We start from the raw sequence: 24,893 nt of genomic DNA on the forward strand, positions 1-24,893 counted from the left end.
TTATAAGTCAATCCACAAAAGTAACCATGACACCTTGCCACATGCTCTTCTGGGCAGGGCTGGCCTTTGCCAGGTGAGGCCCCGAGTTGGCTCAGAAGGGCCTCATGCTTTGCCTAATGTTCTGCTGTCATCCTCTTGAGATTTTGACAAGTGTTGAACAAGGAGCTCTGTGTCTTCCTGGTGCAGTGAACCCCCAAGTCCCCCAGCTGGTTTGCCGCAGACAGAGCTTGTGTCCAGGCCATGGACTCGGGTCCTGTGGCTGAGCCCTGCTGTTGTGCAGCACAGGAAGGTTTGCTGGGCCACTTCCCTGACACGGCATCATAGTCCGCCTTCCCGTCGTTGAACATCCTTGGCACATTGTGTTTCCCAACTCAAATATAAATCTTGGGAGTAAAAAATACAGAAGATAAAATCTACCCTTTTAAGCACTTTTTTTTAAAGAAAAACTTTCGCACGGTCATGCAGCTGTCACCACCATCCGTCCCCAGCACTGTTTTCAACTTCCCGAACTATTCAAACTCTGTGCACATTCAACTCCATGTCCCCGTGGTCCATGGGAACCACTGTTCTATTTGTCTATGAATTTGCCTTCACTAGACAAATGGAATCACACCCGTGCTGTGCTGCCTTTGGTGACTGGCTTATTTCAGTGCCATGCCCTCGAGGTTCATCCATGTCATGGAAGGTACCAGAATTTCCTTGCTGAGGCTGAATGACATTCCCTTGTGGGTACAGACCCCATTTTGCGTATTTGTTCATGTACCCAGCAACACTTGGGTGCCGGGGTCCGGCTGCAGCAGAATAACCGGGGGGGGGGGGGGGGGGGGGGGGGGGGGGGTGACGAACAACTTCTGTAGATTGATACAGCAGGAGTGGGAGCCCTTTATTGTAGGACAACAATATTTATACATTTTGCACAGCTTTTCTTAATTAGCATAAACTAGATACATCAGTCAACCAATAAGGAATCTCCACACTTAATGGCTCGATTTTGTTACTTCTCAAACCACTCCCTCTGGCATTTTGCCAGGCACCATCCAGACTTGTTTACGAACTCCAACATTCCTCTGGCAAAATACCAGGTGTTATTTTTGACTTATTTACAGACCTTAACAATGACCTTAACACTTGGGCTGCTTCCACGTTTTGGCTCTTGTGAACAGGGGTGCACACGTGTCCCTGTCACATCCTGCTTCCATTCCTCAGGAATACACCTCTTCCCACAGCAGCTGTGCTGTTCTGCATCCCACGAGCAGAGCACAGGATCCCAACCTTTCCAGGTTCTCACCAACACTTGTTATTTTCTGCTCTTTAAAACCTTAGAGTTGTTGATATTGATCCTCTTGGGGGCGAAGTGGTATCTCATTGTGGCTTTATTTACACTTCCCTAAGTAAGTGATGCTAAGCATCTTTCATGTGCTCATTGGCCATTTGTGTATCTTCTTTAGAGAAATGTCTGAGGTTGAAGTCCTTTGCCTATTTGTTGATGGGATTGCCTTTCTGTTGGCAAAGCAAAGGAGTGCTCTGTGTATTCTAGATGTTAACCCCTTGAGATAGATGGTTAGTGTATGTTTCTTGAGGGCAGAAAGCTATCTTAAGTTTCTTTTAATTCCTCCAAAGCACTTGGTGCATAGTAGGTCCCCAAGAACACCAAGGCATGCTCCAGGAGCTGCCCAGGGGTAGGGAGAGGCAAACTCACTCCAGAGGGATTATGAAACCTTTCCCAGGCAGGCCCCAGAAGGGGGGCCCGAGGAGCAAGCCTTGCTCCCAGAGTTACCCTGGGGGCGAAGAGGAGGGAACACAGTGAACCAATTGCTAGTTTTTATTGAGAAGAGAATAAGGAGGGTCCCAGACAGACTGAAGGTCAGACCCAGGCTATCCGAGACTTCTGGCAGAGAGCAGTTGTAGGCAGGTAGTCAGCTGAGCATTTGAAAGAGCCTTATGTGGGAGAGAAAGCAGAGGTCCACACCACCTCTGCGCCCACACACCTGCTACGGGGGCTGGGAAGGGACCCCTGCAGCTGCAGACCTGGGGACTTCACTCCCACCTGGCCAGCAGGTGGACCTTGCCAATGAGCGAATCTCTGACCTCTGGACAGACACACTATGTTGGGCTGCCCCTTTCTCCCAGGTGTGTTGATTACAGGGGCAGGAAAAGGAGGTCACAGAGATGTAAACAGGGATTGGGGTGCTGGGCCACCTACTGCTGGGCGCGCTGTGAGGATAAGGGAGGGAAGGAGGGGAGACTGCGGGAGCCCAGCTCTGGCCGTGGGGTCTGGAGGGGAGGTGTGCCCCTCTGTTGGGGGACGCTGGGCCTCCACCCTTATCAAGGCGGGCTGGGACAGGCGTGGGGTTCTACGGCTTCAGTAGAACACCTTCTCCAGATAGGAATTCAGGAACATCCCAGTGGGGTCCAGCTTTTCCCGGATGGCGCAGAACTTTGGAAAGGCAGGATACATTTTCTCAAAGTCCTTCCTGGTGCAGTTGTGGGCCTGTGGAGACAACGAGAAGCAGCGGCCTTGTCCCTGGTGCCTGCAGCTCAGCAGGGTTGCAATGCAGCCTCCCCAGAGTCCCCCAGCCTGTGTGCGAAACACCCCTCCCCCAGACGCACACGCAGGTGCACCACGTAGAGACCAAACAGAAGGGAGAGGGTCCTGGAAGGCACAGCAGGAAGGGGCTAGAAGGCAGCCCTGGATTGCTATTCCCATTGCCAAGGGCAGTGTGCCACAGTGGAGGGGCTGTGGTTTCAGTGCCATGGAGCCACCTCCCTTTCCTGTCTGTTACATGGTTTCACTGATGCCTGTGCCTGATCCTGCTCATAAGCTTCCTATGAGAATCAAAGTGAAAGGCATCTCTCTGAAGACCGGAGAGCACAGCAGTCCTGGTGTGTTGGAACCAGAGCGCAGGGAGGGGAGTTGAGTGTGGAGGAGGGAGGATCAGCCCAAGCGTTTCTGATGGTTGTCCTGGAGGGCTTGGGGGAACAGGGGGAGAAGCGCCCCCTGGTGGAAGCCACGACGCACAGCTCTGTCCTGCTGCTCTGCCCAGGAGTCCTACCTTGGCCCAGTGGGGCCTGCCCCCGAACTTCTTCATGATGGTCTCGTAGGCTAGCCAGTAGTCCAGCCGCGGCACATCCTTTCCATAGGGCCTGGGGTGGGGGGCGACAAAAGGAGATGAGCCTTCCCTTGCCCTGCATCCAACCCAGTCATCAGGTACCTGCCCAGTCTTGCCACGTGGGGTGGGGATGAATGCTGACTCTGGTCCCAGGACATGGACAGCGGCTGAACTACAGCCTAGGGGAGCAGTAGGCGGTACCACCTAGGATTATCTAAGCGCACCCAGCGATGCTCAAAATGACAAAAGCACCCACTGACAGTTCTTAGAACATGTCCCCATTGTTGAGTGACACATGACTGTATGTGTGTGTCTCCATACACATGCTCGGTGCTTTAGCTATCTTTTAACAGGACCTTGGAAGCTCAGGATACCCTGGTTCAGGTCTGGAGACCGTGGTCATATGACCTATTGGACAACCCAGTTCTCACCGCCTGGTCAACCGGCCAAGTCAGACCGACTGACTGACAGAAAAGCCTGACTTCATTTTTAAAGATGCAGATGGACATGTTGAGAGGCCTTCCCCCGCCGGCCTCCTCACCTCTGAATTGGAATTCACAGGTAGGGAGAAGATAGATCAATGGATGGGGTGCGGGGCTCACCAGGAGTTTGCTCCTCTCTGATGTGAGCCACCGCCCGCCCCTTCAATCAGTCTTCCAGAGACTCTCTGACCTGGCTCTTTGGGATGCCCTCAGCAGCAGCGCTCTCTTGAATCATCCCCTGGACCCCCCCCCCACCCCGAGGCTGGGTCTTACACTGAAGAAATACACTCAGGGAGGGTGAGGGGGTAGTGTTCTCATGCAGTCAGAAGGGCAGTGATGGACGGAGGTGGAATGGGGAGGCAGAAATTTTATAATGTATGAACTTCTACTCCCCAGGGACAGGAGCCTCTTCCTGGAGCCTGATGCCCACTCAGGAGGATGAATTCAATGCAGCCCTGGGAATGTGCCTTGCAGAGCCATCAAGAGGGCACGTGCTTGCACACAGGCATCTGGTGTCAAGCAGGATCCTCTCTCCTGCCAAACTGATACCCAGCCTCGGAATCTTTCTCAACCCGGCATTCCAGGCTGTCAGGATCCCTGACCAGAGTGAGCTCATGAGGTGGACTATAGCTATCATTCCATAATATCTGCATCAGAGTTATTCCTAATTGATATTAGTTCATAAGCAATATGAACATTACATTAACATAATGTAGACTAGCCACATCTATGTCATCAGAGCCTACAGAGAGGAAGTGTCATAAGGAATTCAGAGAGAGAGACCGACTCCAGCTGTCAGAGTAAGCAGAGTCCCCCTAGAGAAGGTGGCGTCCGAGCCAGCACTGAAACACCGAGGAAGGGCACTTTCAAATCCAGGGGGACCTCCTCCCACCTGGCCCAGCCTCTCCGTGAGCCCATCACCTGTACATGATGATGTTCATGTAGCAGCTGTCCCTCTGGAAGCAGGGGCTCAGCAGGATGTCATCCCCCCGTGTGAAGCGCACCTCCACGGGGTAGTGGGCCACCACCTTGGGGTGGGCTTCCAGCATGGCCTTCAGCTCCAGGATGGCCTCCTCGGTCTTCTCTCTGCTCAGTCCAGGGGGACAGAAGCCAGGCCTCAGAGAGGAAGGCGCGGCAGGCGAACCCCCAGGCTCTGCCTGGTGGTGACAGGGCTCTGCCCCGGGGTGGCCCACTGGGTACAGCTGCCCCAGGACAGGCCTACCTGGGAATGGCCCAGTCCTGGACGTGCTGCTTGAAGCGGCACTCGTAGGTGAAGATCTTGTGGCTGAGGTTGCTGTTCTCCTTCCTGCGGGTGAACAGCAGCCAGAAGAAGAAGCGATTGATCCAGCCCACGAGGCAAGGCAGGAAGGTGCTGGAGGGACAGGGAGGGCACATTGGGTTCTGCTGAGGGGGCATCATGATTGTAATACTTGCATGTGTTGTGTGCTAGCTGTATGCAAGGTACTCATTCAACACTCGGTGCCTTTGTGGCTTATTTACAGCTTGGAAATCCCTCCTGCAGCTTGTGGCTCTAAATCACTCTTCGGTGGTTGCATGGCCGACCAGGGGAGGGGACTTCATGAGGGAGGGCCTCATCACTGACCCCGTCCTGTTTTCACTCTGGCTCACCTGTCTGACTTTCCTTTTGGTACAAGCTCCTCAGACACCTTGGACTCCAGGAGCAAGAGGCCTGATGGTTTAAGCTCTTGAGACAAGAATCAAAACTATGTCTCAGGCAAGAAAAGCTCGCTTTGGTACCAAGGATTGAATCGAATCCCTAGCCCTTTTTAAAATTTTGAGACAGGGTCTCACTAAGTTGCTGAGACTGGCTTTGAACTTGTGATCCACCTCCGCCTCCCGAGCGGCTGTGATTCCAGGTGTGCCCCACCATGCCTGGCTACGAGGAGCTTTCTTATGGTGACCGGGAGGCACCTGTCCTGGGGTGGTGCCCTGCCCCGCCCCACCTGGCCTAGATCTCCTGATCTAGCAGCTGTGCCTTCCCTCCAATCCCTCCGGCTTTGTCTCCATTCCCTTTTCTAAAACAGTCACTGTCAGCCCCTGGAAGACAGGGCTGAGGACACGGGTCCCTTGTCTTCCTGGGTAACTATGGTGATGAAAGTTCCTTGCGTGCTTTCCACCAGTGCCCTCTCAGTTTGGCTTTTGGGCGATGGTAGGACCTGACTTGTTGGATCCCAGAGTCAGGCCTTGGTCTAGGACTCCAGTGGTAACACTGTACCCTTTATCCACGGTTTGCCTATTAATAGCTATTCAGATTGTTCTCAGCCTCTTGCCACCTCAGACCACACTGAAATAAATGTCTTTGTCCCAAAGCCTCACCAGCTGGTTGGGGCAAAGGGCAGAAGGGGTTTTAATTTCAGCAGGTCACTGCTGGACTGTGGTATTCACCCTCCTTCCACACCTTGGGAAGCCTGGATTGCTGTAGAGTTAAGTGGCCAGTGGGGACCAGTTCCTTGGATGGGGTCTCCAGTCCCAAGTTCTTGTGCCTGGAAATGGAGCTAGAGCTGTCCAGGTAATTACCAAGGGAGGGCTCTGCGCTTCCTGGGCCAGGAAGGAGCTGCCACCTGGCCTTCCACTCCAGGAAACTCACTCGCCAAAATCAGTGTATACACACACATGCAGGCCCCCCCCCCCACAAGGTCCTTTTTTCTCTTTATAAACGAGTTGAATGTTCACCATAACTAGGCTGGAAAGGGAAGAACACAAAGGAAATTCCCCAGGCTGGAGCAGCATCTCACCCAGGGCCTGTGCATCTGACCAGGTGGAGGGGAGGGAGGGGAAGCTCTCGGGTGGGCTGTGTCCTGGCTAATATTTATGTTTGCCTTTGTGGTGGGACCTCGAGGACATGCATTTCAGCCTGGTCAACCTGACACCCTGGCTCTCCTACATCATGATGTGCTCTTAGGGCTCAGGGATGTGGGAAGGTGGGGACGGTCCCATCCTGGGAGGTGAACAGTGCTAGGTTGTGTCCTTGGAGCTGAGTAGTCTTGTGTGTGTTCAGGGCTGTGAGCAGAGAGGCGAAGACAGGAAGGAAGACGGAGGAAGCAGACCTCAGGTTGGCAGCTGACAGCTGGGTCGGGGGGTGCCAGAGGGGGACAGGTCCTGGCATGGGGCCAAGGGGCAAGGTCCAGAGGCTCTTTGTGGGGGCAGCCAGTGCTGGGCCTGGGGGAGCCACCAACCATGACCCTATGGGCACAGGCCAGCTCAGGGTCTTGCTGAGCTGAGCTGGTCTAATCATCTTCTGGAGCCACTAATGATTCACTGCAGTAGCTTGAAGGAGGCCATCTGCATGGTCATGAGGAGCTGGACAGAAAGACCAAGAACTTTCAAGTAGGCAACTTTGTGATCACTAAAAAGGTGAGAAGCATGGAGGGGGACTAACTCCCTGGAGTGCTTAGTGAAGGTGGGAGGTTTGAGCTGGGTGTGGTGGGGTAACTGGGAACCCACCAGACCGACAAGAGAAAGACCTCGGAGGAAGAAGAACCCCCAGGCCCAGCACTGTGGTGCATGCTTGTAATCCCAGCGGCTCAGGAGGCCGAGCCAGGAGGATTGCAAATTCAAAGCCAGCCTTGGCAATTTAGTGAGGTGCTAGGTAACTCAGTGAGACCCTGTCTCTAAATAAAATATTTTAAATAAAAAGGCTGGGGATGTGGCTCAGTGGTTAAGTGTCCCTGGGTTCAATTCCTGGTACCAAAAAAAAAGAAGAAAGAAGGAAGAAGGAGAAGAAAGGAGGAGGAGGAGGAGGAGGGGAAGAAGGAGAAGGAGGAGGAGGAGGGGAAGAAACAACCCCAGGAGCAAAGTGTGATTTCATCCCAAGGATAACAAGGCAAGAGGGGAAACTGGTGAAGGGTGTGGACTCAGATCCCTTCCCACTTCCTGAATCAAATAAAAACTTACTATAAAGCTGCAGGAATCGAGATGGTATGGGCTAAGGACTGACCTATAGATCAAGAGAGTAGAATAGAGAGTCTAGAAAATCACCTTGACATATTTGGTCAATTGTTTTTAACAAAAGTACAAAGATAATTTGATGGGAAAAGAAGAAACTTTTAACAAATGGTGCTGGGACAACTAGGTGTCCACAAGGAAAGAGTGAAGTTGAATCCCTACCTCAAACCATAGAGAATGATCAGAGCAACAGAAGAGCTGAAAGTCTAAACTATGAAACTCTTAGAAGAAAATCCTTATGATCTTGGGTTACGACTTTTTTTAAGAGACAATAACACAAAACAACAACAAAAAAATAATAAATTGGACTTAACGAGAATTAAAATTATTTGTGCTCCACAGAACACTATTAAAAAAGTAGAAAGACTAATCATAGAATGAGAGAAAATATTTGCAAATCATATATCTGATAAGGGACTGGATCCAGAATATATTAAAAAAAAAAACCTCTTAAACTCATCAGTAACAAGTCAAATAATCCATTTTTAAATGGGCAAAAATATCTGAATTAGACATTTCTCCCTCCAAATGTGGTACACAAATGGCCAGTAAACACATGAAAAGATGCTGAATGCCATTATCATCAGAGAGATTGTAATGAAAACCACAATGAGATACCACCTTAAACAGGATGACTTTGTTAGGATATGGAGAAATTGGAATCTTCGTAAATTGCCAGTGAGCTTATAAATTGGTACAGTTCCTTTGGAAACCTGGCAATTTCTTAAAAAGCTAAGCATGGAATTGCCATCTGAGGCAGCAATTCCTCTACTAGGCATGTGCCCAAAGAACTGAAAATGAGTCCACACACAAACTTTTACATGAAAATCACAGCAGCATTATCCAGGGGCACCCAAAAGTGGAAACAATCCAAATGCCCATCCACTGAAGAATCAGTAAAAAAGATGTGGTCTAGCCCTACAGTGGAATATTATTTGTACATAGAAGGAAAGAAATAGTGACATATACTACCACACAAAGAACCTTGGAAACAATGCACAAAGCAAAATAAGCCAGTCACAAAGGTCACATACCATCTAATTTCATTACATGAAATGTGCAGAATAGGCAAATTGATAGGGACAGGGAACAGATTAGTGTTTTCCAGGGTTGGGGTTGAGATGTTGGGGAATGCTGATGGGGAGTGATAGTAATGTTCAATTAGACTGAGGGCATGGTTGTACAACACTGTGAACACACAAAGAACTGTTAAACTGCCTGGTTAGAAGGCTACACTGCATGGCTTGAGAATTTTAGTTTAATGAGGCCCCCATTTGCCTTGAGGCAGGAGGTGATATCATCTAATTTGTCTTTTGGAATGATCAGCCTGGCTACTGGGGGGAGGGTGCAAGGTGAGGTGGGAGGAAGGAAGGAGCCGTTGTGGGGCTATAAGGACAGTGCCCGGGTGCAGCACCAAAGAGGAGTGGATGCATTTGAGGGAGATCCAGCAAAGGGGCTAGGATGACCTGAGGACCAGTAGATGACAACTGTGCTCATCCTAGATGTGCTAATCATCTGGTTCTACAGGCCCCTAAGCAGTGTCCTCTGGAGGGGAGAGTTGGACAGACAGGAGCCAGAAGTAGGGGAAAAGTGAATGGCATCTCTCAGAGCAAAGGATAACAGCCAACACTTGGTACATCCTCCATGGGCCAAGGGTTGCTTAAGAGTTTTACCTGATCTCACTGGGGCCTTGCAACTCTGTCATGAATACTATCACCCTTCTGTTTTATGGGTGAGGAAACTGAGGCATGGGAACATTTTGCAACTTGCCCCAGTCCTGCTAGGTAGAACAGCAGGAATCTGAAGACAGGAAGTTGGACTCTAGATTGAGACTAATTCCCACTGTATTTTCTCATGGTCAAACCCAGGGAATGAGTCTTATGCATCAGATGCCAGAAACTTCATTGCAAAGATGGACTGTACTCAGGAACCTATCACAGGGTGACACCACCCCTGGGGAATGCACACAAGACTCTGGGAGGATGAGAGGAAACTCTTCAGTTGGCTTGGGAACAAGTGGAATGGCCTCCAGGAGGAGAGGAGATGTCAACATCAGAGAAGGGACAAAATGAAATTCTCCATTTTCTTATCTCTTGTCACTGGAAGGTTGACCCAGGATGAAGTATCTCCACATGGTGCCCATTATGTGTCAGTATTGTGTCTCCTACTCTTAGCCATGCACCGTTAGGAAATAAATCTGCAGTCCTGGTCCCACTGGGATACTTGCTTTGTTAAAGTGACTGACAGAGGGTCAGTCCCAGGTAGACCCTGATTAAGGAGCCTGGAGATGATTTCATCAATGCCTGGGCACATCTGTTATTTATTTGTTCTTAGGTCTAGACATTTCAACTTTTTAAATACACCATGTATTTTTCGTTTTTGTTTTAATATACTTTGGACCTATCCATCATTCATCCATCCATTCATCCATCACCCATCCTTCCATCATCCATCCTTCCATCATCCATCCATTGTTCATACATCCATCATCCATCCATAATTCATCCTTCCAACATCCATCCAGCCATCATCCATTCACCATCCATCCTTCCATCATCCATCCATCCATCCATCATCTATCATCCATCCATCCATCCATTTATTCATTCATTTCTCTCCATCTCCATAGACACCACCTCATCATAGGCATCATTTACGTGGGCTTGCAGCTTCTTCTCACATTCCCTCTTTCTCTTTCCCAGCCATCCCTCCTGGCAGCTGGATGGCTCATTTTAAAATACTTCCTCCCTCAAACTCTTCTAATGACTTCCATTGTCCTTAAGGTGAGCCTAGGGCTCCCCAGGTGATTCAAATGTGCATCCAGGGATGCAAACTTCTGCCAAGACCCAGGAGACAGACACAACTTGCATGCATAAAGGTAGGGGCATTATTCTTCCGATGAACTACATCTTTAGCAGTATATGGCAGTTGCAGAGAAAGGTACCTTTGCATTCCTACCTGATCCAGAGCAGGAACTCCAGTAAATAGAATCCAACAGCATAGTCCCAAAACCAGCTGGCTGAAGAAGAGGGGGGCTGGGAAGGAGAACGTGTCATCAGTTCAGTGCCAGGGCTGAGCTGCCTCCTGACTTTTGGTGTCTGGGATGTGGCTGGTGCAGGAAGGCGGCAGAGGTGGAGGGTGGGGCTGCTGAAAGCTTTCCTTCCTGGAGGCACAACCAGGTGCTATGCTCTAACCTTTGGTTTCATGCTTCTTTCTCCAAGTGTTTGTTCATTTACTTTGCACAAAGTAAATGTCCTTCCTCTGGAAAGCCCACAAGCCAGGGGTCCAGCAATCACCTTTTATGAACCTGTGCTGCCCCCATCAGGAGGGGTTGTGGCCCCCTCAGTGCTCATCTGGGTGATGGCTTTGTTTTCATCTGCCGAGAAGCAGCCATTGGCCAAGGACATGGGTGAGATCAAACTAGTGGTTTCTTCAACTCTACGATTGGAGGTGGGGGCAGTAGAGGGAAGGACAGACATAAGAGAGGTTTCTGAGGTCCAGCCCAGCTGTCTAGGACTCTCACCTGTCCTACCCTGTCCTCTGCTTCATTCTCCCTACATCTAGACTGACTCTGAACACATCCTAAGGGTCCCCACTCTGGATACACTGGGTCCCACTTGGCCCCCTTTCTCCTTCCCTCCACCCTCTGGCCCTGTTGCTTGCTTCCTTACACTCAGCCATACTCCCAGCTCACTGACCGTCAGGAAGGCATGAAGTGTCAATCACTCTGGGGCTGGGTAGAGCCCTCTCCAAGATGCTGGGCAGGGCCAGGGGCACCGCCATACCTACCTTGTTGGTGTGGTCCTGGTAGATGATGCTGACGTTCTCACTGTGTGGGAACCAGAGGAAGCGAAAGTACTCGGACTTCTTCAGATGGCTGTCCAGGTTGTCCAGGACCTAGACCAGCGCGAGGAAAGGGAAGAGACTGGTGGTCACAGAAGTGGTAGGGAACACTGGAAATCAGGGGCCAGATGTGCTTCAGTCTCTCTCTGGCAAAAGGAAATACTTAAGATTGCCCACACACTGCCAAATGGCACAGAATGAGTCTTCAAATATGTGGGTACTAAGATGGTCCACTTACATGATGACTTCCCTAATAGCTTAGAGGACACAAGTGACTTCTTGTGTGTCCTACTTTAAGCAATTACTAGTTTGGGAGAGTTACTTATCACTCTGCTTCAAGTTCTTCATCTGTAGAACCAGGACTGTCACAAAGATTAAATGAGCTAATGGCTAGGAAGTGCCTAATGTGATACTAGGCACATGTTAAGCACTAGGTAGGCATGCACTACAGTTTCTAGAACAGTTACTCTTATCTTGTCATTGTCCTCATTGCTGTCATCATTATCATTATTTCTTATCCCCTGATGCATAGTAGTTCTTTAATGAACGGCTCTGAAGTGGCTCATCATTGACACACTGAAATAATGTCACAGGTGAATCATCTCCCTGAAACCCATCAAGCAGGTATGGGTCAAGTTGTGACAAAGTATAGATTTGGGGATTGATCTCCAGTTGTGGGGTTGAGGGAAGAGCTCTGGTCTTGGAACAAGTTCTGGATTCAAGTCTCAATCCCAGCAGGGAATGTAATGGTCCCCTTTTCTCAGCTCTGGTTCCTGAAACATGCCTGTCCAGCTTCCCACCTGGGATGATTCCATGATGGAAGGGTGACTTAGCACTAAACTAGGCACAGTGACTCTGTGGTGCTCATCTAGCACTAAGTGGTTGTTGACTGGTGGCACTATCCCAACTCTTCAACCAGGACTTGCAAACAAACTGTCCTGTCTGGAGAACGAGGGTCCCCGGGATCATGGATTTCCTAGGAGCACCATCAAAGGACTTTAGTCTCAGAGGAAGTGCTGTTTTGCTAGCTATTGGCATGAAGGTTTCTAGTGGATTCTGTCCCTCAAATTTAGAGTAATAATGCTATGGGATTGATTTTTGGGAATGAGTTACTATGATTTCATGTGAACCAGGCTACAATGAGTGGACGATGCTGAGAATTCATTGTAAAAAGGCACAAGGACAGCTCGTTCTCCGCAGCACGTTCACAGAATTGGACCAACATCTGACCTCACCCTACTGTCCTGTATCATGAAAAAGCTGATTCTGACACTTTCTGGGCTTGGGAATGACTGCTTTCTTTCATAGGACTGTGATCAGCATCCAACAACCTTACTGAGGAGTCTTTAGGAGAACCAGTATAGGGGAGCACTGAACTGGATCAGAGATGAGCCCCATCTAGCCAGGGTGGGAGGAGATGGAGAAAATCTTGGAAAAGGATGATCAATTATCTTGATCAACTGACCACCCCCCACTGAGTTACTTGAGCACTTCCAGGTACTTCATGGATCCTGGGGGAGCAACAGACGCCTCAGAGGAGATCTCTGCACTGCAGAACGGATCACCCAGCAGCAGGAAGAAGGGGATAAACGTCAAGAGGAGGGGATAACATTTGTGAGCCAATCAGGTGTGACCAGGATATCCAGCCTGGAGAGTCCAGGATTGGCTCAGACCCTGGACTCGGCATGCACCTGTCAGCAGGGTAGGTGTTGGGGACAGGAGGAGTTGGGGACTGTTTCTGCGAGGTGCAAGGGCAGTGAGGAAGGAGAAGCCACCAAGGACACTGGCTGACCCATGAGTGGGAGGAGAGAAATCCCGCTCCCCACACCCTGGGAGGATGAGCTGGGTGGGCTCCTGTCCTCCTCGGGACAAGGCCCTAGTGCTCTCAGCAGATGCTCCAAAGGAGGGTCATAGTAATGCAGTACACAGCCCTCTGTCCCAGCAGTGGGGGACAACAGGGGACAGTTTTGCATCCAAGCGCTTCACTGGCTCACAGGATGTCAGACCTGAAAGACCTCGGGAACATCAAGTCCAACCTCACATGTAAAACACTATGAAACTGAGGCCCCAGATGTTTAGGCACAGGATCAAGGTCACCCAGAGAAAGCAGCCCAGCCAGGCTCAGGGGCCCGGCCTCTCCCCAGAGCCCATTTCCTTCCCCTTGAGAGTTTTTGTTGTGTGATTATATGTGTGTGCACTTGTGGGTTCTGTTTTAGCAGAGGAGATTGCAGTTGTTTTTTCTTAGAAGTCATCATAGTCTTTTAAAATCTAAGCCACTGGGAACTTGGAAACAATTGAAACTTTGTTTCAAATTGGGAACTTTGAAACATTGCTTAAAAGTTTCACTTTGAGTTTTCAAGAATGTCCCAAGTTACAAGTCTCCATGTTGAGGTGAGCTGCAGGCTCATGGACAGCTGTCAGCTGACGTGTGAGCATGTATACACGTGTGTGCATGTGCACGTGAGTGCTGGTGTGCATGTTGGGGTGGAGAAGGCAGCCCAAGGTGAGGCTCTAATGGAAGAGGGATTGGCAGGAATCTCAACCCATCTCAGTAAGGCCAAAGGGGAGCATAGAGGGTGGCCTGGCGTCAAAGGACTCAGCAGCTCTGCTATCTGAAAAGGAACATGGGGTGCTCAGGCAAAAAGAAGCAATCCCTTTATCTCTGAGTCAAAATATTCAGCTTCAAACTGATTGAGTTCCGACCCCAGCCAGAGGCAGAAAATCAAATTCAACAGCCAGGTGGGGCTGAGCCCCTTTCTGACCGGGAGAGGACACTACTGCCCAGATCTTCCTCCCATGCGACTTCCATTCACCCCTTAACCTGCCTGCGCTCTACTAAAGCTGCTCTCATGAGGTCAGCAGTGGCCTCCTGAGGTTCACCCAGATCTGGGTATTGATCCTTGAGCCCCTGCAGCACTGGCTGTATGGCCCCTCCAACATGGAGGCCAGCCCCCGTGGCCTTGGGAACCCGGCCCTTCTTCCTGTCTTCCTTCCTGTCTGATGGGGCCTAGTTTCCTTCACAATCCCTCTGCACCCTCTCATTCCCTGAGTGCTCCTGTGCCCAAGGACCTTCCCCTCTCACCCACACCCGCTCTCTTGGGGTGGTCCACACTCTCACTGTCAATTGCCCAGGGGACTCCTGACCTCTGCTACGGGTTGAGTAGTGCTCCATTTTGACCCCGAATTCTTGTGTTGAAGTCCTAACCTCCAGTTCCTCAGAATGGGACTGTATTTGGGCTATTCTTGGGTGCCCGGTTCCATGATGGTGGAGATTTCCACTGACAGGGAATCCTGGACGTGTCCTCTCTGGCTCTCATCTGGCCCTTGTCCCCTGGGGCAGGCCCCTTCTTGCCCCCCTGTCTGCCACCCGCTGCAGTCCCTCTGGGGTTTACTGCCCACAGGACTCAGGCCACAGTCTCCCCAGGGCTAAAGAAAGGGGTGATGAGGTCAGACCTCGTAATTCATGGGGACCATGGGGACTGTCAGTGGGATTGTGGCTGACTTGCTGAAGTCCTCCACTTCTCTCCTGAGCCTGAGCAGTGGTGAGCAAGGGACCAGTACCTCCTTCAAGGTTGAGGGGAAGGTCGTCTCCTGCAGGTGGAACTGGGGCACGCACTGCAGGGTGATGGTGAGGATGACTCCCAGGCAGCCCAGGTGCACCCGCGCAGCCTGGAACACCTCTGCGTTGCTGGACTCGGAACATTCCAGAATCGCCCCATCAGCTGTCATCAGAGTCAGTGCCACCACCTGGCAGTGGGAGAAGAGTCACACCTCAGAACCCTGCTAGGCCACTGACCCCACTTCCCTGCTTGCCTCAGGAGGGAGGCCAGGAGTCACCCAACGGACCACACTTCTGCGCCCTGTCTCCTGTCAGACCAAGGCCTCTCAGTCTCAGGAGAAGGGGAGCAGGGAAAGGCAGGCTGGTCCGGGTGGGCACAGCCCTCAGCTGCTCTCATCCCCTGGGTTCTGGGAATGGCTGCCTCACCCTCTGTGCCTCGCAGCCAGGAGGCAGGGAGCCTCCCTGCCCAGAGGTGCTCTGGGGGTGGACCGGGCTGCCAGAGCCCAGAGCTCCCGGGGGAGCTGCTTGGTTAGGGTTTGGATCTTGAATGTCCTCCCAAGGTCCGGTGTTCAGCCAGAGCAGCACCGTCCAGAGGGGGGCTTTGGGGAAGGGATTGGATCATGTGTGGGTCGATCTATTTAATCCATTCAGCTCGGTAGCTGAATTCACGTCGGGGAGGCGGGACCTAGTGGGAGGAAGGAGGTCCCTGGGGGGTTGATCTTGTCCTTGGCCCCTTCTCTCTGCTTTCTGCTGCCAGGAGCTGAGCAGCTTCCCCTGCCACACCCACCTGCTGTTCTGTGTCGGCCGGGGAGCTGGCCCACATGCACGGAATCCTCTGAAACCCAGTCAAACTAGGTCTCTCCTCCTCTAGTTATTCTTGGCAGGTATTTTGGTCACAGTGACAAAAAGCTGGCTATCACAGAAGGCAAAGTAAGAGCACGTGTGCCCCTGGGTCAGGCCGGCCCTGCTGTCCCAACTCAGCCAGGTCCCAGCTACTCCTGGTCTACACGTTGGCCACGCTGGGCCTTCCCCTGCCTCAGGGACCCCTTTTCCTGAGGAACTCCACCCTCCTTCTTGGCCTCACCAACCAGACACTTGGGGTTGCTGCTAGTACTTGGAACTTGGGTTAGAAATGGGTGAGAGCGTGTCTGCCCTTGGCCCCCATTTCCAGAGGGACGCTCTTTCACCACTGTCGAAGGCCTTCTCCATGCTCTGCTACCTGCTAATTTGGATGGAAATTGCTTCTGACATGTAGTTGGCGGCTCGGTGGCTCAGCATGAGAGAAAAGACACAGCCGAACTAATTCTGATTAACAGTGACCAAGGACCAGAGAGGAGAAACTGGCAGAAATGGGGCATGGTGGCATCTGTGGGAGTGAGGACATCGTGTTAATTTTTACAAAAACCAGATTCTGTCTAAGATCCAGAGCAGCAGATGAGAGCCGGCCTGTGCAATGCTTCGATGGGACTTAGACATCATGAAGGGTGGACACTGTGTTTACAGACGGACTTTCATGTTCTTTCATCTGTTTCCTTACCTGTGAAATGGGTATAATAGCAACAACCATCTCAGAAAGCGGGGCGAGGACTCAATGAGAGAATGTGCCATGCCTGTGGATATCTGCCTAGTGTAGAGTGGACACTAAAGTTGTCAGCTCTGTCTCAGTGCTCCCTGCCTTGGGCCTGAGATGCAAAATCCAATAGTAAGCAACTCCCCATAGTTTCCAGACATGGCTTCCAGGGCTTCCGAAGAGAGGTGGCCAGGGAATCCTGCATGCTCTCTCAGGATGTATGCTCTCTCAGGATTGCTTTTGTTCTCTGCTGATCATTTTGTAGAAACTGGCTTGACATCAGTCCTGGACAATGGGCTGGGACTATCGTCAAATGTGTGTGTGTGGGGGGGTGGCTCTCATGCTGTCCTCAGCCCCTGATACCACTGGGCTCTCCTGGGCAGTAAACCAGCTTTGAGCAGGAAAAGGCAGAGTCCATGGAGGACTCCACCCACCTGCAGATCAGCCCCTCTTAAGGCAGATTGTTAAGTTAAAGCTATTTACTCGGGAAGGTTGGCTCTGGACACAGCATCCTCTGAAGTGCCATTTGGTGGCTGTCAATTTCTTGTGGGCCACCTAAGGGTCATCTCTCATTCTTCATTTTAGCTGACGATGTTCACAGCAACGTCTAGAAAAGTTGAGCAATCTACCTACGTGCACTGCCCAGGGAGTGGTGGAGTGAGGCTTTGACTGCAGGTTTGAGCCCCAGACCTTCCCCAAGCTGGACCCTCATGCAGTTCATGAAGTGTATTTATGGAAAGGCCAGACATCCCTGGCCACCTGGATGGGCTCTACCGTGGGTCATCTGGCTGCTGGCTGACCCCTGACCCCACTTGCTAAACTGAACAGTCCCGTCCCTGCAGGGCCCCTGTCGAGTCTCCCTCCATCCGAGAGGAGATGGGCTGAGCTCGAGGTGCGCAGACGCTGAGCCGGCCCTGCCTGTGGCAGCAGGGTACCCACCTGAGTGGCCAGGATGCCGTGCTTGATCCCTGTGTTGTGGGTTCCGGACCCAATGACGCCACCTGCTGTGACATCTGACACAGCTCCCAGGCTGGACTCAGCAGGAGGGAGGAAGAGGGACACCAGCGACCAGTTAGGCTTCTCAGGACCACAGGCCCCCTGGACTGAGGGGAGGCCTTACCCACATCTACCCTCGGCCCAGGCAGCACGGCTGGCCCTGCTTCTCTCTGTGCCTCGGTTGCCTCATCTCAGTGGACTGTTGGAGGAGCCGGGGGCCCTGGTGCAGTCTGAGGGGAGGCTGCTGCTTGGGGTCTGGGGTGTCTGCAGTCCACAAGGCCACTTTCCTCCATCCACCCACGTCTTTCCACTGGGCGATGGCACAGGCTTTCACAGACTCCTCTGCAGCCAGCCTGGGAAGTCCTTGTGGTCCCAAGCACACGCATGTCCCAGGAGGGGGGGGAGCTGGTGGGGAGAGAGGACGAGGGGGCCCGCCACTCTCTGCTGGGAAACCTGCGGGGTTCCTTGGGGACTCCAGGATAAAGCTTGTATCCCTCGGCCTGGGGCTCTGGGCCCCAGAATGGGTAAGAGGAGCTCTGTGGGCACTGGGCACAGGGGACAGACCCATAGGGGAGCAGCACCCTTCGGGAGGCGTGTGCTATGGGGGTGGGAATTAGAAACTCTTGCCTGGATCTCAGGGTCAAGGAAGAGGAGTGGAACAGGAGTCAAAAAAAACAAAACAAAACAAAACAAAAAACCAAAAACCAAAAACCCTAACTTTTGGGAATTTTTTGAGACATTCGGCACGAGCTTAAGGGAGAAGGAAACAAATATTTACTGATGGTCCAGGGACAGCCAGGGCCATGGGGCTACACTGTGGCTACCCAGCAACCCAGGTAGCCTATGGGCCCATACAGAAATAGGCTGGGCCTGGGTCTCACCAGTAGAAAATGGGGGGGGGGGGGCATTTGGCCTGGCCCTGCCCCAGTGGCAAGAGGACAAAGGCCTACTTATCCTACTTATCCTACTTTCAAGGCCACTTAACAAGGACTGGAAAACCTCCCTTCATATCTTCCTGGGGAGCGGAGATGAGCCCTGGGGGCTGCCCTGGAAGAACAGGGAGAGGATGAGGGAAACGCAAGCACTATCTAGCCTTCCCCTACCCACGCCCTCACTGTCCTGTCTACCGGTGTCCACGATGGCTGGGTCAGTTGGTGATATGGCTCCTTCTGATTATGCCAAGGTGGGTAAATGGAGGCCCTCACGGAGGGACCCAGGGGAAGAAAGTCTCAACTTTGGCCTGGAGAGGGTGGAGATAACAGGCTTGCCTTCCCTTGGCCTGGGATCCCTTCCTCCTTTCTTTTTCCTGAGTAATATCTAGTTATCTTTGAATCCTCCTGCAGGGACCCTGCTCTGATTCCCACCCTCTCGCACATTCCCCTCCTGTCAAGGCTGACCTTGGGGCCAACTGGAGGTCTACAGTGCGCTGGCCACTTGGGTGACATGGAGGCTGCCATGTTGCACTGGGCTGGACACTTTCTGCACCTGTCTGCCCCGGCTGGGAGTCCTTATGTGTGGGGCCTGGACTTTGCTCAGTTTTGCATATCCAGGGCCTGAATGAGGTCCACACAGGGCAGACACTCCAGGACAGGTGGCACTGCTGTGACCCTGAGAGGGGCAGGAGCAGATGGTTTCCAGAGTGCAAAGGAGCTGCGATGCCCAGGCCCTATGATAAGACTGAGGCACCAAGGCCAAGTTCAGGCTTCTGTGGTGGAGTTCCAGCTGCAACAAGATTGCTACATCAATGTACCAAACAGCCGTCTCCTAATGATTGAAATGCAGAGAGATTTACTCCTCTGACTGCATTTGACTTTTTTTCGATGGAAACATCACATTTGGATGGAGGGACAAGCAAGGCCGAGGATGGGCATGCCAGGAAGCCCTGTGGCTTGGTCCCCATGCTCCTCTGTTCCTCTGAGTGCTTATTTTGCATATCCTTGTGTTTGGATCCCTAGAGTTCTTACTGAAAAATTTCAGGCACTCTTAGTGCTCCACTGTGACACCCTTGTTCAAGACTCTTATGTAAGGTTCAACTCAACTCCTGCTGCTTTCTGTTCCCACAGAAGAGCCCCTGGACCCATAGGGGGAAGAACGGGGATCCAGAGAAAGAAGAGCACCCTGAGAAACACTCTTCTCGAATCCCCCAGATCCTTCAGTGTCTGGCCCAGGCCGGTGCAGGGTGGCAGGCAGCCCTGGCCCACCTGGGAATGGGGAGGGGCTCTTACTTGGACAGAGCCAGGCCATGCTTGTCCAGCTGTGGGTGCAGGTCTGTCAGGAGGATGCCAGCCTCCACGGTTACCTGCTTCTTCTCCTTGTTCACCTGCAAGAGACCAGCAGAGCTGGGAGGCACCAGGTCCCTACCCAGCCTCACCTCAGCAGCCAGGCTCCTTGGGAACATGAATGTCTGTCCCAGCTGGTGATCAGCCTGAGCCAGCTCCTGCTGCAGGCAGCCTAAAGGGGCATGGGGCCTGAGGGTGCTGGAGCTTGGGTGGAGGAGGAGAGGCACACCCAGGGGGGCGAGTATTGCCCAGGCTCACACGGCAGAGCCAGAACGAGGATCCTGCCCACCTGCACAGACTGAGACAGTGGGACTTCTTTGTGTTCCTGTGCAAACAAAAACTAAAGAGGTCCTGCTCCCCTAGGGTCCTGACTTTCCTAAATGGAGTTCAGATTCTCCATTTATCTCACCCTGGGAAGACCTAGGCAAAGGCTGAGAACTGAAAGGGCAGAGATGTAGCATCTGTTTGATGCCCAACCAAGCAAAAAGGGTGCTGTCGTGAGATCCCCACAGTGGCCCTGAGCAGTAAGAACAGTCTCTGCATTTTACAGGTGTGAGACTGAGATTCAGGAACTTGAAGTCACTTGCCCAAGGTCACACAAACCCTGGTGGCGGAACCGAGATGAGAGTCCACATCTGTTGGACTCCAAAGCTCATGCTCTTTCCATGGACCCGGAGCACAGAGCTCAGTAAAAATAAGTTGCTAGAGCTCAGTCCTCACTAATTAGCAATCAGAGTTAATTACTGCCATGGCTGATATCTTAGCCCAGATGTTTTCTAAGAGGTAGACACTGTCAGCCTGAGCAAATGAGGAAACAGTAAGAGAAACTCAGATCCTTGCTAGGGGGCTTGGGGAGGGGATTATTTGCCAAAAATTAAGGTTAGAGGTGCTGACCGAAGCAGGTGAGAAAAGAAGTTCTAACAAGGGGCAGGACCCTGAGTTGCTGGCAGGTGCCAAGTGTAGGCTCTGAATTGCATGGACAGCATCCCAGCTCAGAGCTCGTGTCAGTCTTGGGTCTGTGCCCAGCTTTGCTGCTGTTTGGCTGGCAAGTCACTGACCCTCTCTGATCTTTAATTTCTCCACTTTGAAAGCTAGGTAAGTGCCACTTCAGGTCTCTCTGAATTTGTCGTTGCAAGTCTGCCTTTTGGGAATCTGATTCCCTGCTCCAGTTCTAGCAAAGTGGAGAGGAGGCTCTGGCAGGGGAGGGGAGTAGACAACTTCTCCATGGCCAAAGGGACCAGGACGACCTGACCTGAGGCCTCCTCAAATCCAGGGAGGGTTCAAGTGAGGAGTGTGTGAGAAAAGGCCAGGGGACTCAGAGTGTTACTCTGGGGACTCAGGGGTGGCAAGGTGTCTGAGGAGCATGTGCCCTGGGGTCTGGGTGAAGGCTGTCAAGCTTGGGGCCAGCAGAGGGGGAGCCCAGGGCTCCCATACCTGGAGAACCCGGTTCATTTTGCCCATGTGGATCATGAAGCCATCGGTGCAGGCAATGTCCGAAGGTGAGTGGCCACCACCCACCACTTTCACCTTCTTGTTCTGCTGCCTGGCCAGGGCCAGTACCTGCAGAGACAATACAAGAGTCAGAGAGGCAGCGGGAGAACCTGCAGGGTCCTGGCCTAACCTGCAGGGGGCGCAGGCAGCCGGGAGATGCACCAGGCCTGAGGGACTTTGCCTGACTCCAGACTGCTGTGCAGGTCACACAAGAAAGAGAGTATGGGCTTGGAAGTGGTCCTGGGTAGACATCCAAGGGACCCTCCCAACCTGCCAATCCGACATTCTCTCTGCTGCAGCTCAGGGCTCTCTAGAGGCAAACCCCATCATATCCTTACCAACCCAAAACCTTCTAAGGGCGCCCCAGGGTCCTAAGGATAAGACACAAGCTCCTTAGCTTGACTACAAGGACCTATGGTCTGCCTCCATGCTCCAACTAGGGCTCCTCAGGGACAATATCAGTGGCTGAATTTGACTTTGAACCTGCAGAGCCTACTCCAGGCCTGGCAAAAATAGGTGGCATCTAAACATTGTTGAGTGAAGAAATAAATGGATGAATGATGTCATTTAAATGAATCTGTTCACTGTCTTTTCCCTGCTCCAACAGCCTCCTATCTGTGCTACAGAACACTGGCCTTATGATTTATTCCACAAAGTGCTCACAGTCTCATGAGATCAGGAAGCACAGGCTATGCTGTGCAGGGGCTGGTCTTCGCCAGCTCCTCCCCCTCCCCCCTGCTGCTCGGCATGTGGAAGGCCTCTGTGCTCTACAATAAAGACACCTGTTTAACTGTGTAACACCATTTTCCGGCAGGGATACCTCCTGCTTTTAGTGGTTCACAGGGCAGGGGTCTGCTTAGGAACCACCACACATTCCCAGCTCCCTCTCTCTCCCTCAAATGGAGTCTTTTGCCCCTCTGATCAGTCCAAAGCCACTCTGCCTTGCCAGCACCTGCAGCCACCACCCAGGACTCTCCAGATGCTCTTCCTTTCCTACACTCAGTGCTCTTCCCTACTATCCACTGATTCTTCTCAGAAATCCATGCAAGTGTGAGTGTGGATGAGACAATGTGCATACATGACTGTGCACCTGTGTGTGTGCACGCGTGCAAATCACAGAAGAGGACTGAGCAGCAAGTGCAGATCTGAGGTCCTTGGGACATGGCTATGCAGATTAGAGATGGGCAGGGGCCACTGGCCAGCAGTTCTGGGTTGGGGCTGGGGTGGGATCTTAGCGAGTCCCATATCTAGCCTCCTCTCCATTGCCAGGGCAGCAGAGCAGAGGTGGATACTCACCTCTCTAACCTCTTCCACAGATGTGGGCTGATAGTACATCTCTGGGCAACAGCCATAGGTCCTTGCCCAGTTTTGGAACCGGACCCCTTTATGCCCATGAACCTGTACCAGGAAAAATGTTGTATCTCACCAAACAAGCCAGCTTTTGAAATTCAAGCCTGATTGTGTCTCCCTTACTCCCCACCATTGTAGAGCGGGAAGCCGAGTCACAGTGGTGGGCCCAGGCTCCTCTCTGCCCTAATCAGCTCTCAGGTCAGGGGCTGACCTGAAGATCAAACATGCACTGGGAAGGTCAAACATGCACTGGAAACTCTAAAATGTGGGTCTCCATGCAGGGCCCCCTGATATTGTCTCCTTGATATCTTCTGATCTGATGGACAGCTGCATGGAAAATTCTGCCCATTCTTAGGTTTAGGGGGCTAAATGAGTTCAAGGGCAGAGCCCGAGAAGGCAGGACCCAAGGTGGCCCCTGCTCTGGGCACTTTTCTGAGGGATCCAGCAGTGCTGCAGTTGAGCAAGGCCCAGAGAGGGGACTGCAGGAGCCCTGGTGGCCAGGAGGAATGGCGGCTCCTGGCTCTCAGCTTCCCCACCAGGCTTCTCCAGCAGGGAAGGGGCACATCCTGGAGGCTCAATGGCAGAGTCTTTCTGGCCTCTAACCCACAGCACCAAGTCCTGGAGATAAGACTCTCTTTGTTGGACACCACTGTTAGAGGGCAGTGTGCTGGGATCCTTATATCTTATTTAGATTTTTTTTTTTTGTGGGGGGGGGTACTGTGGATTGAACTCAGGGACACTTGACCACTGAGTCACATCCCCAGCCCTATTTTTTTGTATTGTATTTAGAGTCAGGGCCCCACTGAGTTGCGTAGAGCCACACCGATGCTGAGGCTGGCTTTCAACTCTCAATCCTTCTGCCCCAGCCTCCTGAGCTGCTGGGATTACAGGTGTGCACCACAGCTCCTGACTTATTTAGATCTTACATTAGTGACATGGACTAGGTGATCTTACTCCTGTTTTCAGCAGCCAAAATTGAGGCCCTGGAGGTGAGGTGACTTTCCCAGCAACCTAGTGAAGGTGCTGAGTCCAGCTCAGCCTTCCTCCCCTGCACCTCTCCCTGCACCCCAACGCCTCCCCAGAGCCTCAAGTTTATGTCAGGAGGGTCCATAGGGCCTCCCCTGGCCCCAAATGTGGCATAATTTTGCCCTCCTACACTTGGGTCATAGTTCTAGTCTGGACACAGCACAGATGGACTGACTGTCCACACCGTGAGCACCTACCATGGCTGCGGTGATCAGAGGCCTCAGCTGTCTCCGACCTTCTTCAAGAACAAAGCCCTGGGCAGGAGGTGCAGCAGCCTCGGTGCTGGGGCAGCTCAGGCTGGGTCCCTACTGCTGCACACCAAGGGGCTTTGGTGAAGGCAGGGAGTGTTTGGGACGGGCTCCACCCCCAGCAGGAGTTAGGTCACCAGTACAAACAGCAGCTGGGCCCTCCCCCCTCCTGGGAGCCCCTCTCCGGCAGAAAGGAGGCAGGGCAGGGTTTAGGTAGAGGCTCTGGAAGCAGGCCCAGCTCCGACCCCAACACTAACACTAGTGGACCCAGTCTCAAAACTGGGTCACTGGGTTGGGGGTGTAGCTCAGAACACTTACCTAGCTGCCCTGGGTTTGACCCAGCACTGAAAAATAAGCAAACAAATCCCAAACAAAAACCGGGTCCTTTACACCACAGATCAGGGAGGCCGTGATGTGGGGGGCTTGTGGGGGCTTTATGGGGGGCTGCCTTGGTGCCCTGGCCTGGAGGAGGGCCCCTGGGCTTAGGCAGTGGTGTGTGAGTTCATTCCTCAGACCTGGGGGATGAGTAAACCTGGACGCTGGTCATCCACAGCCATTAAGGAGACAGAACAAGATCCTGGGGCTGTCAGAGGCACACCTGTGTCCCCAAGCCAGTGTTTTCCTTGAGTTGCGTGCATGTGTGCACGTGCGTGTGCAAACAAAGCATGTGTGAACTGTGCGGTGAGGTGGGAGTGGAGCTGCGTGCTCCCACAGGTGACCTGCGGGGAGAAGTGTTGTTCATGAGCTTTCAGAGCAGTTTGGTCACAGAGGAGGGCCCAGAGACAGGTGAGGAGCTGTGGAGGCAACGTGGAGGGGAAGAGCAGGAGCCAAAATTCATGTGTTTGGAAGCCCAACCCCCCGAGACCTCAGGATGCAACTGTATTTGGACACAGCACCTTTCCAGAGGTGATAAGGTGAGAAAATTCATCAGGATGATCCTGACCTGGTAGAACTGGTGTCCTCCTAAGGAGAG

General features: G+C 52.3%; 1 protein-coding gene across 1 annotated transcript; it reads right to left on the minus strand.

Annotated features, from left to right (window-relative positions):
- Window positions 1–1,856: 1,856 nt before the first annotated feature.
- On the minus strand, window positions 1,857–23,998 carry LOC113189852 (L-gulonolactone oxidase). The gene is made up of 12 exons (XM_026398869.2): window positions 23,870–23,998; window positions 22,593–22,694; window positions 21,240–21,365; window positions 19,752–19,846; window positions 17,470–17,560; window positions 14,963–15,148; window positions 11,348–11,455; window positions 10,517–10,593; window positions 4,815–4,964; window positions 4,514–4,678; window positions 3,054–3,144; window positions 1,857–2,491 (listed from the first exon to the last, which is right to left on the minus strand). Exons 1-12 carry the CDS (start codon window positions 23,870–23,872, stop codon window positions 2,363–2,365), a joined length of 1,323 nt encoding a protein of 440 aa, XP_026254654.1. The 5' UTR covers window positions 23,873–23,998; the 3' UTR covers window positions 1,857–2,362.
- Between the last annotated feature and the right edge of the window lie 895 nt (window positions 23,999–24,893).

The sequence above is a fragment of the Urocitellus parryii genome, chromosome 14, assembly GCF_045843805.1.
Source record: "Urocitellus parryii isolate mUroPar1 chromosome 14, mUroPar1.hap1, whole genome shotgun sequence".
NCBI lineage: Eukaryota > Metazoa > Chordata > Mammalia > Rodentia > Sciuridae > Urocitellus > Urocitellus parryii.

Coding starts and splice junctions, on each gene's coding strand:
- LOC113189852 (XM_026398869.2), bottom strand. Junction 15,149..17,469: donor ACGGCATCCTGGCCACTCAG/GTGGGTACCCTG, acceptor TCCCACTGCCAG/GTGGTGGCACTGACTCTGAT. Junction 3,145..4,513: donor ATGAACATCATCATGTACAG/GTGATGGGCTCA, acceptor CCCCCACCCCAG/GCCCTATGGAAAGGATGTGC.